At 38.3% G+C, this 15,252-nt stretch overlaps 1 protein-coding gene across 3 annotated transcripts; it reads left to right on the top strand.

Moving 5' to 3' along the window:
- The first annotated feature begins 1,004 nt into the window (after positions 1 to 1,004).
- On the top strand, positions 1,005 to 14,986 carry LOC148879911 (uncharacterized). 3 transcript variants are annotated; one of them, XM_088961648.1, is made up of 7 exons: positions 1,005 to 2,399; positions 3,760 to 3,939; positions 4,441 to 4,505; positions 10,921 to 12,931; positions 13,018 to 13,178; positions 13,304 to 13,490; positions 13,597 to 14,986. In XM_088961648.1, exons 2-7 carry the CDS (start codon positions 3,789 to 3,791, stop codon positions 14,175 to 14,177), a joined length of 3,156 nt encoding a protein of 1,051 aa, XP_088817774.1. In that variant the 5' UTR covers positions 1,005 to 2,399; positions 3,760 to 3,788; the 3' UTR covers positions 14,178 to 14,986. The 3 variants fall into 3 exon arrangements, with proteins under 3 accessions (XP_088817774.1, XP_088817775.1, XP_088817773.1); XM_088961649.1 differs by having other exon boundaries at positions 1,109 to 2,399; positions 3,753 to 3,939; XM_088961647.1 differs by having other exon boundaries at positions 1,109 to 2,399; positions 3,708 to 3,939.
- The last annotated feature ends 266 nt before the right edge of the window (positions 14,987 to 15,252 follow it).

Genomic DNA, 15,252 nt, shown 5'->3' with positions numbered 1-15,252 from the left:
AACGTGATCCTCCGGTCCTCCCTTCCAAAAGGGGTCCTTCAAATTAAACAAAATAAAAGAAAAAAGAAAAAAAATCTTAGCCATAGAATCATGTAGTTGGATCAGGGTCCTTCTCTGCAAAAGAGGGCTTTTTTTTTACGAGGGAGGGTTGGGTCATGGGGCCTAAGTTGCCACGTGTTGGGTCAGGGCCCATAAGACCATAACCCAATGGGTCCCACTTATAATGGCATCTGCACCAAATATCAGCTTGAAGGTGTGCTGTCTTGGGTTGGGTGTATTTTCGTCGAGCTTTTATAGCTCCACCGTCAAGAATCATCGGGTTCATTTTTTTTTTCTTCTGATGGGTAAGACTCATTTTCATAGTGGGCTCTGGGCTGGATCCCCCTCCCTGCTGCCTGGACGGTTGTTATTGGCCTACACTGGTTTATGAAAGTTTTCCACTCAAGGGTATATTTGTCATTTTTCTTTCTCAACTAAAGTGAGACGAAGACGACCAAAAGAATGCACCTCCGAGAAGTTAATCTATAGAAAAGGATATATTTTCATTGTCTTCTTCATCGGATTTTGTTTTCTTCATTCAGTTTTAAATTTATTGAATTGGGCCCTAACCCTAAGACCCAGTAATGGTATCAGCCCAACCGAAATTAGCCGCACTGATGGCTGTATTGCTGGCTGTTTAACCAATAATAACGTCCCACGTCATTCATCAAGTGTACGTGGCCCACAATTACTTACTCTAATCTCTCACCTTTCGTGTATGGCTGACGTGGAGTGTTATTATTGGTTAAACAGCCTGTGATGCGGCCATCAAATGCAGCTAATTCGGATTCCAGAAGGAAAAGTTTTTTCTTTTTTGATTATCACAAGTTCACAACTGTCCAAATATTGACTACTCTGAAGGTTGTAGCCGTCCGATGTAATATACGATAAATGAAGTTACAGAAGAAGTACAAGAACAATGTCTGGTCTGGTTGATAGAAACAGACATTAACGACCTTTTGCTTGGCTCATTTTCCAATCGGTTTCTCATATTACGGATTTGCCCCTCTCCCTGTATCCTTCCTCGGATGTACAACTACATATATAATATAAACGTAGGAGAGAGTCCATGATCACTGAGCAGACACCACACAGCAAGAGGGTGAAAGAAGAGACCTAGAAATCGATGCAGGGTGAACGTGGAATTGCAGAGAAGAAAATGGAAAAAAATACCCAACTTTTCTTCAAAAGCAAGCTAGGGTGATGCAGAGGAAGTGGGGGCTTTTGATTGCCAATGCCATCATCCCAAGTGTCATATTAATGAAGTCTGCTCCCACCACGCAACATCATAAAGCGCAGTGGCAACAATTCTTCTTGGCTCCTTTTTTTTCTTTCTTTCTCTCCCCACTTCTTCTTCCTCCTCCTCTGCTGCTCTCCCACTTTCTACAGTCTTTAATGGTGGCTACCTGAACTAATCCATAAAGAAAGTTATAAATTAGTTAGTCTTTGTCCTGGGTTTCTTTATTTGGTTGGTGAACCAACACGAAAAGGTTTTTTATTATATCAAAAAGCAAGTTTTGGTTCTGGGGTTTCTATTCTTTTTTAGTTTGTAGTGGCAGAGATTCCGAAATTGAGAAAAAATGATGGAGGCGGAAGAGGAGAGAGATGTGGAGGGGAACTGGAGTTCGGAGGTTCTGAATGTGTAGAAGACTGAATTGAGCTTTCTTTTTCTCTTTCTTTTTTATTAATTCTGGAAAGAAATGCTTGTACTTTGGTGCTTTGGGAGCCTGGGAGGATCTTCTGTAGCATAAGCTTGAGATTTTTGCCTGGAATGGGGAAAATGGAGAAAGCTTATTATTGAAGGAGTAAGAATTTAGTGTTTGAAATTGGTTTCCTGATACCATTGTCCTGAAAATGTAGAGAGGACGAAGAATTTGGAATTGGTTTTGGTTTGGAAGAGAATGCATTTCTTGTGGAAACTTTCTCTAATGATGGTTAAATTTCGGATTTTACAGTCCAAGACTATAAGCCGTCAGCCCTTCTAAGCTCGTAGTTTCTGTGTTAATCTATCTTTTGATTTACCATTGAAGTTTGCGTGAACGAACTGTTGAGGTATTCCCCCCAATCTGAATTCTGAATTGGTCTTTCAGTCAGAGAAAACGCGTATTACCAAAAGTTTCATGAGTCTTCAGTGGAAGATGCTTAATTAAAGCGGAAAAAAAGAAAAGGAAGGTTTCTATTCCTTTTCTTTTCTACTAAATGAAAGCAGCTGGAATCCTTTGCTTTGCCTCCTTGGAAAGCTAGCAGTTTGAAATTGAAATTTGGTTTTCTTCTTCCTTCAGAGATATCTCCCTCTCCCACCGGAGCTCCCTCTTCTTTTTTTTCCTTCACCCGCCTGAAACCAATGATCAGAATTTCAGGTACCTATTTTTTTCTTTGTTACTAAATAAAAGCAATATAAAAATGTTGCTCTGTGCTTTTCTTAATCTCATTGTTTCTTCCTGAGTTGTTGTGTCTCGGTGACTGAGTTACTCGCATGAATGTGTATTTACTCTAACAGACTAACTCATAGTCAGGAAGATAACTAGCATTCATTTCAAAAGAACTCTCAAATGGATCTAACATTGTTAAGTGATGGTTAGGACTGTGGCTCACTACATTGAGTTCATAAGCTCAAGCCCATCTTACCCAGAGAGGAAAATAAATTTGACTCAATCACAGGGGGTGCTTATGGAAATGTGAACATTGTAATCTTTTTCATTCAGAGAACTATAATAGGGCTGATGCTCTCAGTGAGGCAGGTTAGAGCTGGTCTAACACCTTCTGACCTTTTTTTTTGGGGGTATTAAAAGTTCCTGTTTTGTTCAGATTCATTTTATCTGGGTTTGTTGTGAATTAAGACATTGAATTGTTCATTTGCCAATGTTCCTTGTTTATTCTGGAAATGATTGACCAGGTAGATAATTAAAGAGATAATTGCAAAGAAATTTTTTGTTAGTTGGAGGTTCTAGGTTGAAAGCTGAATAGAAAAATTAGTTTCTTTATCCCCAAAATTAGAGGATTATTGTTTCAGGTTAGGATCTTTCTCCCTTCTTTTTGTAGTTCTGTGAGACTGATATGGATGGGAAAGTTCTCAGATACACGTAAGTTTTTTATCATTCAGAATTGTCATCTCAGAAACAAAAACTGTGTTTGGTCACTTTCAAGGAACAATGGCTACTAGAAAGTGGAAACTAGCCAATAAAGTATGTGAGTGTACACAAATTGGGGGGAGAGGGTTCTCAGATGACATGCATATCTTATTTACTTTTCATACTTCTTTGTTTCCTTCTAATCTAAATCAGTCAGCAGTGTCTAAAATGCACCAATTTCTTGTCTATCTTCTCTGATTTTATTCTGGACTTTGGTCTTATTCAGCAAAGATAGAGATCCATTCTTGAATTTGATGTATTAGCTATAGATAACTTCAGTTTCTCTGGATTATTAGCAAGCTCCCATAATCATACTATTCGATATTTTGTTTGGAATCTTTAACTGTTTTTAAGTTTTTGGTTATGCAGGATGTTATTTTCTGCATTTGTTCCTTTTATTCTATTTATGCTTTAGCAATGCTTTAACAAATAACTATATCATGTATATTGGAATTTTTTAATGTTGGAAAAATATATTTTCTTTCAGTACAAATCACTCATCTTCTTAATTGGGTATCCCTGTTTTCTCTTCATTAGGTTTGATGTACTCAGGTTAGAAAGGTTGGTTTGGCTTAACTTCAGTTTTCAGGTAGTGGAGTTGAGTGATTTTCATTCACTATGGCAAAGAGATCACAGAGATGCCCTGCTCGACGTGAAAAGGACCAATCTGGTTGTATGTGGGGTTTGACTAGTATTTTTCACTTCAACCAAGGTCGTTTTACTCGAAAACTTCTATCAGATCGGAAGCGTGGGGGCAGAAACACTGTTGGTAAGAAACACTCTTGGAGTCTGTGGCACTCTGCTTCATAACTATTCATACATTTTTTGTATCATGGTATTGCCTTCACACTGGGAATAGAAAACACCATAGATCTCTTTCCCCTCTTCTGGAGACAATTGAATGCCCTCCCAAAGAATTTAGTCCTCCTTGTTGAAATGCATTTCTACATTGACATCTGCAAGCTGTTTGCTATAGCATCCTTAAGACCAAATGGCATAAAAATAGCTTGTTTTTAATGGTCTTGGAAAAGGTGATAACCGGTATGACACCTTAATCACCTATTGGTTTGTCAGTCTTCAGCAATTGCATTAAGCCTCCACAGTAGAGTGTCATATGCTAAATATTGAAAAGAAAAAAAAATAGTGTATCTTCAATGGTTAAGCTAGTCCATACTGCAGCATTACTATCTGTTATATGCAAACTTGTTTTATGTCCTTCAACAATTCTATTTCACATGCCAAAGCTGATTTTTTTTCCTCCCTTCTGCAGGTGCTGGATATTCAAGGAATAAACAGAACTTGCTAGATTATGATGGCAAATGTAAAGGCACTAATGTAAGGGTTGACAACTTGTCTAATCCAATTAAATGCATATTTTGCATCATTTGTCTTGTTTTGGCTTCCGAGAAAATATAAGAAAGTGAGACAGGATTTAAAATAAAAGATAGAAGGGAAGAAAAATGAAAAAAAAAAATTGTAAATTGGCTGCTAGTAGAATCTGTGTTTGGACAAATAAATATCATGTAATATTACTTTAAAGCTTAAACCCTCCTGTTTTTCATTCATTTTTTAACCTTCAGATAGCATATTATGCTATTAAGGATAAAGTGGAAGTATATTCAATAGACTCCCGATGTTTATTTTTCACATCTATGTCCAAGGAATCAAACTACTTTTTCCTCTAATAAGCAATTAAAGGTGTATTAGAGGGGAAGAAAGAATAGAGCTTGCTTTAACAAATGTGATTCCCTATGTCTAGTGATGTTGTTCTGCTGTCATCTGACAGTCAAGCTGAGCATTTGACCCATAACTAAGAAATATAACTTTTAAATACTATCTAAAAGAAATAAAAAACACTAAGGCCCATTCGGCCCATTCTCACTACACTCCCCCTCAAGCTAAGCATAGATGTCAATCATGCCCAGTTTGCTTACATAATGTTAAAGTTTTGCCTTTGGGACACCCTTAGTTAGAAAATCTGCTAGTTGCTCTTCTTATACAATGAAAGGTAGGCACACCTCTCTTGAAGCCACTCTCTCCCATATAAAGTGTCTGTCCACCTCAATGTACTTAGTTCTATCATGCTGAACTGGGTCATGAGCAATGTTAATAGCAGCTTGTTTATCACAATACAACATCAGTGGCTCGTCACATGAAACACCCATCTCATTAAGGAGAGATCTAAGCCATAACTACTTAGAAACACCATGGGCCATAGCTCTGTACTCTGCCTCAACTGAAGATCTAGCAAACACTGATTGCTTTTTGCTTCTCCAGGAAACAATATTTCTGGCTACCATAGCACAACATCCTGATGTGGATCTTCTATCATCCACATTTCCTGCCCATCTATGTATACTTCTACCTTCATGTGTCCAGGTTTAGCAAATAATATACCCTTCCCAGGGGTTCCCTTAAGGTAGTATAACACCCTTTCTACAGCAGCCATATGTGCATCTCTAGGAGCATGCATGAACTGGCTGGTGATACTCACAGCATATGAAATGCCTGGATGAGTCATACATAGATAAAGAAGTTTCCCTAGTAATCTCTAAAACACTCCCCTGCCATCTAAAAGTTCTCCATCATTATATGAGAGTTATGATTCACATCAATAGGGGTAGAGGCAGGTTTAGCACCAAGTTTTCCAGTCTCAGTAAGAAGGTCTAGAACACACTTCCGTTGAGAAATAAAGATACCTTCCTTGGACCTAGAAACCTAAATGACCAAAAAATACCGCAACTCCCCTAAATCTTTAATATCAAATTCAGAACTGAGAAACTTCCTGAGAGCAGTAACTTCTTTTGTATCACTGCCAGTAACCACAGTATCATCTACATAAACTATAAGAAATGTCGCCAAAGTGCCTTTTCTCTTAACAAAGAGGGTATGGTCTGATTGAGTTTGAATATAGCCGAACTGAGCAAGAGTAGCCCTGAACCTGTCAAACCAAGCACATGGAGATTGTTTCAGGCCATAAAATGATTTCTTCAATCTACACACCTTACCTTGCATTTCCTTGCCATATATACCAGGAGGAAGGGACTTATATACCTCTTCAGTGAGACATATATACCTTTTCAGTGAGATCACCATTCAGGAATGCATTCTTAACATCAAATTGATATAGAGGCCAATCATAGTTCACTGCTAAGGATAAAAGAACTCTCACTGAAGTCATCTTAGCAACTAGAGAAAATGTCTCAGTGTAATCTATCCCATATACTTGGGTATATCCCTTGGCAGCAAGTCGAGCCTTATACCTCTCAATTGACCCATCTACACGATATTTGATAGTGAAAACCCACTTGCACCCAATAGGTTCCTTCCCAGCTGGCAAGTCAACAATATCCCAAGTATTGTTTTTATGAAGGGCTTCTATTTCAGTACTCATAGCATCCCTCCAATCTAGTGTGGCTAAGGCTTCTGAAACATACTTTGGGATGGATTGAGAGGAAATGGAGGCTAGAAAGGCATAGTAGGATGGGGACAACAAGCTATAGGAAAGATGTTTGGAAATACAATGAGGTGTGCATTTCCTTTTACCTTTTCTCAAAGCAATGGGTAGGTCAAGTTTTGAAAACGAGGGTGCTGATGGAGGAGGTGATGGACATGTCCTCTCTTCAGTAATTGGGAGCGCCTGAGACTCAACTGGAGGTGTGGGGTCAACTTGTGTTTGCCTTAGCCTTTGCTACTGGTACCTCCTCTAGAGAATAGGATGAGTGGAAACAAATGGAGGACTAGTAGGAGTAGGGAGAGGAGTAGGAGTGGAAGACCTCAAAAGAGAGGATCCCTCCATGGGAATGGGGGTAACTGTGGAGGGCTCAGCACAAGACTCAAATGGATTTGGCAAAGGAAGGGATGAAGAAAACAACTTGAGAGATCTCTCCCCCTCAGAAGGATGGCTATAAAAAGGAATTGACTCTACAAAAGTGACATCCATGGAAACAAATCGGGTGCCACTAATGATCAAAACAACAATACCCTTTCTATGTGGAGGCATAACCAAGGAAGATACACTTTTTAGCCTTGGGATCAAACTTGTGTCTTTTGGAATTGGGAATGTGGACTAACAAGTGCAACCAAAGACCTTCAAAGGAATAGATAAAATCTCAACATCAGGAAAGAGGGCTCCAAAAGGAGATTTTAACCCCGAGACTTGAAAAGGCATGTGATTAATAAGATAGGTAGTTGTTAAAACTGCATGACCCCAAAACTTCACAGGAACATGGGTAGAAAAAAGAATACTCCTTGCAAATTCCACAATGTGTCTGTTTTTCCTCTCCTCTACTCTATTTTGCTGTGGAGTGCGGGCACAAGAGCTCTGTTGAATAACCCCAAACCTTTCAATATAGGAGGTAAGGTCCTTCTCAAAACATTCTTTAGCATTGTCTAACTGGAATATTTTGATGCGGGTATTAAACTGAGTGTATGTGTTCGTGGAACTGTTGCATAAGTTTAGGCACTTCAACTTGAGAGCGCATAAGGTAAATCCAAGTATATCGTGAAAAATCATCAATAAGCAGGATGAAATATTTATACCCACCCATACATGCTAAATGGCAAGGCCCTCATACATCAGAGTGACCAATATTAAAGGGAATAGTTGATCTTTAATTACTTGAAGGGTAAGTGCTCTTACAATGCCTTGAGAACTCACAAGACTCAATGAAGACTCTATAGGCTAATTCCTTTAAATAACTTTGGAAACAATAGACTTAATGAAGAGAAGGACAAATGACCCAAACGATTATCACATAACATAATACAACCAGTGGACTCTGAAACAAATGCAGTTCTCTTAGGTTGTACTTGGCTCTGCTCAAGCATGTCTAACAAATAGATCATATTCACCTAATGGCCACTCCCAATCACTTTCTAAGATTCCATGTTTTGAAAAATACAATATGATGGAAAAAAATGTCACACTGCAATTCAGGGATTTAGTCAATTTACTAACTGAAAGCAAATTGGTATTAAGTTTAGGTGCTTGAAGAACATATGATAAGGTCAGGGCATTAGAGGTCTTAATGTCTCCCTTTCCCATGATAGGGGCTAGGGAGCCATCAGTAAGGGATATCTTATCATAGTCAGAAGAAGTTGGTAAGAGGTGAATAACTGTGAAACAATGGTCATATGGTCAGAAGCACTAGAATCAATTATCCAAGGGATTTTATGAGTACTTAAGACAGAAGCATGATGTGTAGTGGCACGAATACCTGAGTGGGCATATGTAGAGGAAGGAACAATCTCTGAAGGAGTTGTAGCAGTGGACTCCAAGTGACTGATGATTTGGCCATAGTTCTCATATTCAGCCCGGGCAGTTGCAAGTTGTTCTCCCACTGACTTCTCTCTACCCTGTCCTTGTTCACCTTGTGAAGAGGTGACTACATTTGCATTTCCACATTTTCCAGTTTCAAACCTTTTTCCACCATTTCTTTCTTGAATCTGGCAAGAACGTGCTCTGGATGCAGCTTCCAACATGTGTCTTTAGTGTGTTTAGGCTTCTTTGTAGTATTCACAAATAACATCTTTCTTCCCAATGCTAACCTTCGGCTTCATCCCAACATTAGTATAGTGATCAACCTGTGTCTTAATAGACTGAACCTGTCTTCTGCTCTCCTCACTACTCATCATAGCATATGCCTGAAATCAAGTCATCTCATCCTTTGCTAAAACATTCTACCTCATAATATCATACTCCGAGTTGAGTCCAGTGGGGAACTCAATGACTCGATTTCTCTCCACCAACCTCCTATATGTTTCTGCATCCTTTGTAGAACCCCAAACAACGGTCTCCATCAGATCAATTTCTTGCCAAATAGATTTCAACATAGAGAAGTAGACTGCTAAGGACTTCTCCCCTATCTAAGATTATTCACATCATGCTTCAATTTGTAGGCCCGAGCAACATTAAGCTTTTGGGAATAGGTTTCTATAACACTATCCCACACTTCTTTTGCAGTTTCCATCCACAGGTAATGTTGACTAATGTGTGGTCGCATAGAATTCACTAACCAACCCACTGCTATGTAGTTTTCCTACCTCCACCTTTCATAGGTAGGATCATCGTCCTCCGGTTTCTTCTTGCTCCTGGTAATATAACCCTATTTTCCTCTACTACACACATGTATCTTAATAGATTGACACCAAGCTAAATAATTAGTCCTATCTAGCTTCACAGTAGTCACAGACCCAAAAAGATTCTCCACTGACCCCCACGTCCAAACTCGGAATCTATGGAATATTTGGTCTATCATCCAATTTGCTCTATTGAGTAAATTGAATGCAAACAAAAATCAAATTAGGGCTTTACTAGGCTAGATTTACTATTCTAAGCAAAGAACAACCTTTCAACCCCCCAAAATTAGGGTTTCATAGGGTCCTATGGGATGGGGAGAAAGAGAGAAACTTCAACTGCCCCTTCCAGAGGTTCCAGGATTCAATCCAACCAAAACTACCCCTAATAGAAATCAGAAAGCTTACCCTTGATCCCCAAGTGCCTGGTTCAAATTGTCTCTACGACCTGTAACAAGGTTTCTCCAGTTATATAAGGTTTTGGGGAAAAATCTCCAAGAACCTGCCTTGGGCTTCAACTAAGGATGATAAACCTCTACAAAACTCTCCAAAAACCTTCCTAACTGGACTGCATAAGTAGCTGATTGATCAACCAATCAGTTCTCTATACACACTATGTATGGGCAAAGAAAGGAGAAAAAAGTTGAAAATGAGAACCCGCTCTGATACCAAGTTGAAAATTACACTTACAGTAATTCAGATAATGCAAGAAAAGAAGAAAAGAGAGAAAGAAAAAGAAGTTTCAGCAATGTTGTATAAGAAGGAAAAAAGGGAAGAGAGAAAAGAAGAATTTGAACCTCTCTCTCTCTCTCTAGCCCCCCCCCTTTCATCACTTTTATTAATAATTCTAAGTCTGAGTTCAATTACTTGGATGCCCTTAATGGGGAGTCCAGTACTAAAGTAATAATTAAAAAAAAATAAAAGAAGGCCCATAACTAAGAAACATAACTTTTAAATACTTCTTAAAAGAAATAAAGAACACTATGGCCCATTCATCCAATTCTCACTACAATACTTTATACTACAATCCATTAATATTATGTTTATATTATAATATATTTATATTTAGACTTACATTTCGAGTTTTCTGGATTTTCATATATTTTCCACCTTCTAGAGAAGCTTTCATAGGCTATATAATGAAGCATAATTCTGATTGCAAAATGCTGGCTGCCATTGAAGTCTGAACAAGTTTTTTTTTTTCTTTTTTTTTGTTGTAAAAAAGTGTTCATAGATAGACATGTGGTGGTTAAAAGATAACCAAAGGCCAGGCCTTATCTTTATTATAGAATACAAGTAATGAGGAAAAGCCACAGCTTTTTCTAGATGCCCTTCTAAACTCCTTCAAGGGCCATACTCAGAAAATGTGGGGGAAATATTACCATAATGTTTGTTATTTATCAATATGGTATTGCCTCTTTGGTTTGACTCCTCATCTCATATGCTTTCCCACTCTTGTGCTTCCTCTCTTTTTTTTTTTCTTTTATAGATTGTTTTATTTTGTTTTATTTCTTACTTTTGATTCTATTTTCCTTTCAAACTACCTGCACGTGCACTGATAAATCTATCCATCCTTCATCTTACTATACAATAGTTCTTCAATTTGTTTGTTTAATGCAAGTACCACATCACTAGCATATATGAAATTGTATTTTCATTTCAAAATTTTCAGTATGTTGACAAAAGAAAGAAAGTTGAAGTTGATAGCGATATAACAAGTGTAAAGAAACTCATGGAAGAAGAGATGTCCCATGAGCAATATCCAAAGAAACAGATAGTCAGTGCTTCAGTGGAACAGATACAATCTGATTTAGGAGGCAGGGACCACCAGGGGAAGCATCAAGAACAAAGAAAAAGAAGTTGCAATAAATCTTATGGTATGCATGCCCACGAGTTGAAAGATTCTGTAAGCTCGGAACATCAACAACTTTGTCATCCAAATTCAGTGGAGGAATCTCTAGATAATATCAACCTAGACGCACTGATGGAAGAGTTCTTTAGTCAGATCCATCAACACCTGGAAATACCTCTGCTACATGACAACAAAAGAGATCCTTGTGATGTTCAGGGGAATACTAAATCTAAGAATCAGAAGCAGCTTGATGAGATTAAAATGCAGCTGACTCAAAAGCATTCTATTCTTCAAGATAAGCTGAATGAAATTACTGAGGCCTTTCTAAATCAGAAGTTCATTAATGTGAAACAACTAATTGAAGATGGGACAACCCACCAGTCTAAGCATTTCATGGATGCTGTAGAGATAAACAAGGAATTATTTTTGAAACTGTTACAGGATCCAAACTCACTGTTGGTGAAACATATTCAAGAGGTACGAGATGTTCAGGCAGAGAAAGTTGGACCAATTGAATCATTAGAAGAAGCGAAGTTGTCAGAAGAAGAAACTGGCATGTCAAGGCAATGTGAAGAGCTTGTCATTCACAAACAGATTCAGAAACTGAATATGCATAGTTTCTTTTGGAGGAAGAAATCTCAAGACAGAAACCCATTGAAGAGAGGTGATAATCCTTTAGCTTCAAATAAAATTGTCGTTTTGAAGCCTGCAGCAGGTATGCAAATTTGTGAAAGTGAAACCAGTTGTAGCTCAATGCCACAGTCTCTTTATAGCTTGAAAAATCAAGGGCAGAGCATGGGAACCACTTCATATTTTTCTCTTACAGAAATAAAAAGAAAGTTGAAGCATGCCATGGGAGAAAGAAGAAAGGAGGGGGCTGGAATTCCAATAGGTGGTATCATACATGCACCTTCTAAGACTCAGGATTCAAGTGATTGTGGCAAAGGAACTGAAAAAGAAATAGTTGGAAAGAATTTGCCAAGTAAACCCCATTTCCATGACGAAAAGTTCGTAAAGATTTCCATGAATGTCAAGAATGGAAAAAAGATGAGCAAGCCAAAAGAGTGTAAATTAAGAATTGAAGACAGGGATGCTTCAACCAGTGTTAATGGCCATGGAAGTTTAAACATGGTGACTACTGAATATCCAAAAAAAAGAGAATCGAACATCTACACTGAGGCTAAGAAACATCTTGCGGAAATGTTGAGCACTGGGGACGAAAATGAATATTTGTTCAGTAAGCAGGTCCCAAAAACATTGGGGAGGATTCTCTCTCTTCCTGAATATAACTCGTCACCAATATTCAGTCCTGGTAGAGAGGGGGTAAATAGTTTTGTAAATAAGAATATGAACTTCTCCCTTTATGATAATGTTGATGAGGGCACGTCACAGCTTAAACAAGATAATGTCAGCTGCTTAAGTCCATTGAGGAAGAATATAGAAATTCTACCATGCACTGATGACAGTATTGACAACCCAATGCATGTCTCTGACTCCAATTCAGATGAACCAGAAGAGCTTATTCCTGAAAACAACTTGTCACCAATATTCAGTCCTGGTAGAGATGGGGTAAATAGTTTTGCAAATAATAATATGAAGTTCTACCCTTATGATAATGTTGATGAGGGCATGCCCCAGCTTAAGCAAGACAATGTCAGCTGTCTAAGTCCATTGAATAAGAATATAGAAACTCTACCATGCACTGATGACAGTAAACTTGACAACCCAATGCATGTCTCTGATTCAAATTCATATGTTCCAGAAGAGCTCACTCCTGATAGCACAATACAGGAAGGCATCTGTACTTTTGAGGAAGCACCGAGTCCAAAAGGTACTATGTTCTCTATCCTCCAGCTTATAGTAAGAAATAAGTAGCATTTTCGTAGTCCTCATGCTCACACTTGTGTGTTTATGCAGGTGATGTGATTATTGTAACTGATACTGTAGATGCCAACCAAAGCAACACCCTGGATGAGCCCATTGAGCTAAATAGCAATAAGCCCATCAGCAGGACCAACCAAAACAGTGACACATCCAAAATTAGTGAGGAAGAAGGATCTCCTGAACAGTCAAGACTGGTAAATTATTATTCCTTGTGGAGATACTTATATCTTGTATTTATCAACTATAGTAGTCACTTATCGGTGCTCCTTGAACTCGTAATTATAATTTATGTGTCACTGCTGGCTTTGTTATCTTCCAGGAGGCACCTGAAGAGAGCAAGCTATTGTCACCTCCATTAAGCCCCCCATTGTCAAGCTCTCCATGCATCAAGAAAGTAGAAGATGTGGAAGAAATCAATAATGGAGTAGAACGGGCAAGTCCAGTATCCATCCTTGAGCCATTTTTAGAAGATATTATCAGCCTTGCAAGCACTCCATCCCAGTTTGGTATGCCTTTTACAAGGAAGCATAAGAATTTCACATTTATTTCTTATCCCTCAAATTACTTTTACATTAAGCCTAATTTGGTTTTAATTTAATTAAACATCTACAGACAATCCACCTAGCAAACCACTACAAATTAATTTTCAAGAACAAGATTCCTTGGATTTGGTGTTAACAACTTCAAGTTCAGAAATCAACTTGAGCAGTTGCATGGAAGAAAAAAGGTCTACTTTTGAGTATGTAAGAGCAGTGTTGTTAGCCTCTGGCTTGAGATCAGATGAATTCTTCAGGTGGAATTCCCCACAACAACTTCTTGATCCTTCATTGATTGATGAAGGAGAAATCATCTCTGCACGACATTGTGGCAACCGAAAGCTCCTCTTTGATTGTATCAATGAAGTTCTTATCGAGGTGTATGAGCGTTATTTTGGATGTACTCCATGGGTTTCATTTGTCAAACCTAGTATCTGTCCAGTGCCTGTGGGAAAAAATATTATTTGTGAGGTCTGGGAAGGCATAGGTTGGTATATCCTACCACAACTACCACCACAAACATTAGATCAGATCATTGGGAAAGACATGGCAAAAGTAGGAGCATGGATGGATCTCAAACCTGATTTAGAAAGTATTGGTTTTGACATAGAAGAAGCCATTCTAGAAGAACTAGTGGAAGAGATGATATTTGAGTAGTACACTTGAAATCTGTATTACAGAAAGGATATTCATGCTTTCATTTAAATGGGAAATGGAAAGGAATAGAAGACGAGGCCTAGTAACAGTCTCTGAAATGGTTCGCTTTGGACTTTTTTATGGGACAACATGGATTGGTAAATCCTGCCATAGATTCCACCACAAACATGGCACAAGTAGGATCATGGATGGACCCCAAACTTCATAGAAAGTAGTGGTTTCAACATAACAGGAACTACTCTAGAATAACTGGTGGTAGAGATCATTATTGAGGTGTGCACTTGAAATCTGTATATTAAAAAGGATTATACCATGTTTTGAAAGAGGACAAGACCAGGCAATAGTTCACTTTGGACTTCTGCCAAACTGTGGCCCTCCTCGTGCTTATTTTCTCTTGAAAAATGAGGCATTGCATCAAACTAGGCCCTTCACAGATGCTTATTTATCATGTTACAGCCAATTCAACTTTTTTTCTGACAATGGCCATTAATTGGAGCCTTCTTCTAGACTGTTTGTCATCCCCCCCCCCCCACCAAACTATCCAAGGGATACAATAGGTATGGTGGCTACAAGCTTCTTTTCTAGTTGACATTATAGCAGAGGATGCATTCTTCACAACACTGTAAAAGGTGGAAAAAGTGTGGTTTGAGGGTGTTGATTGAGAGTGAATAATTGTAACTAATGGTTCATGTTTTTTTCCTGTTAATTCTTTCATTTTCTCTCTATTTTATACTGAAGGCGTGGTTTCTTTTGTTCAACTCAACGAAATCATATCCAATTGAGATTTCTTTGTGTATTTTGCATGTTAAGATATTGTTCCACATGTTGCTTAATTGATCCTAAACATGTTTTTTGTACAATAAGATTTCAAAGAGAATTAGTGAGTGTTTGGCATTGATGTTGTTTTTTTGAAAAGATGGCGCCATGTAGGCATTACAGCTCGTTATTGCCAGCGGTGTAATGATGTGGCATCATCTTGGATGTTGGATAATATGATCAATGCTGAAAACAGTTCTACAGCACTAGTACTAAACAAAATCAGTATTATTTTCCCAGAAAACAGCCTATGTGATAG

Source organism: Nelumbo lutea, chromosome 1 (genome assembly GCF_056320005.1).
Source record: "Nelumbo lutea isolate HS-2025 chromosome 1, American lotus-T2T, whole genome shotgun sequence".
Taxonomy (NCBI): domain Eukaryota; kingdom Viridiplantae; phylum Streptophyta; class Magnoliopsida; order Proteales; family Nelumbonaceae; genus Nelumbo; species Nelumbo lutea.
The sequence above is the reverse complement of the archived record's forward strand: the minus strand, read 5'-3'. Positions and strand labels throughout refer to the sequence as shown.

Excerpts from the sequence above, each read along its gene's own strand:
- LOC148879911 (XM_088961648.1), top strand. The coding sequence starts at position 3,789 with ATGGCAAAGAGATCACAGAGATGCCCTGCTCGACGTGAAAAGGACCAA. Across the intron at positions 3,940-4,440 it reads TGGGGGCAGAAACACTGTTG|GTGCTGGATATTCAAGGAAT; the intron begins GTAAGAAACACT and ends TCCCTTCTGCAG. Across the intron at positions 13,491-13,596 it reads AAGCACTCCATCCCAGTTTG|ACAATCCACCTAGCAAACCA; the intron begins GTATGCCTTTTA and ends AAACATCTACAG.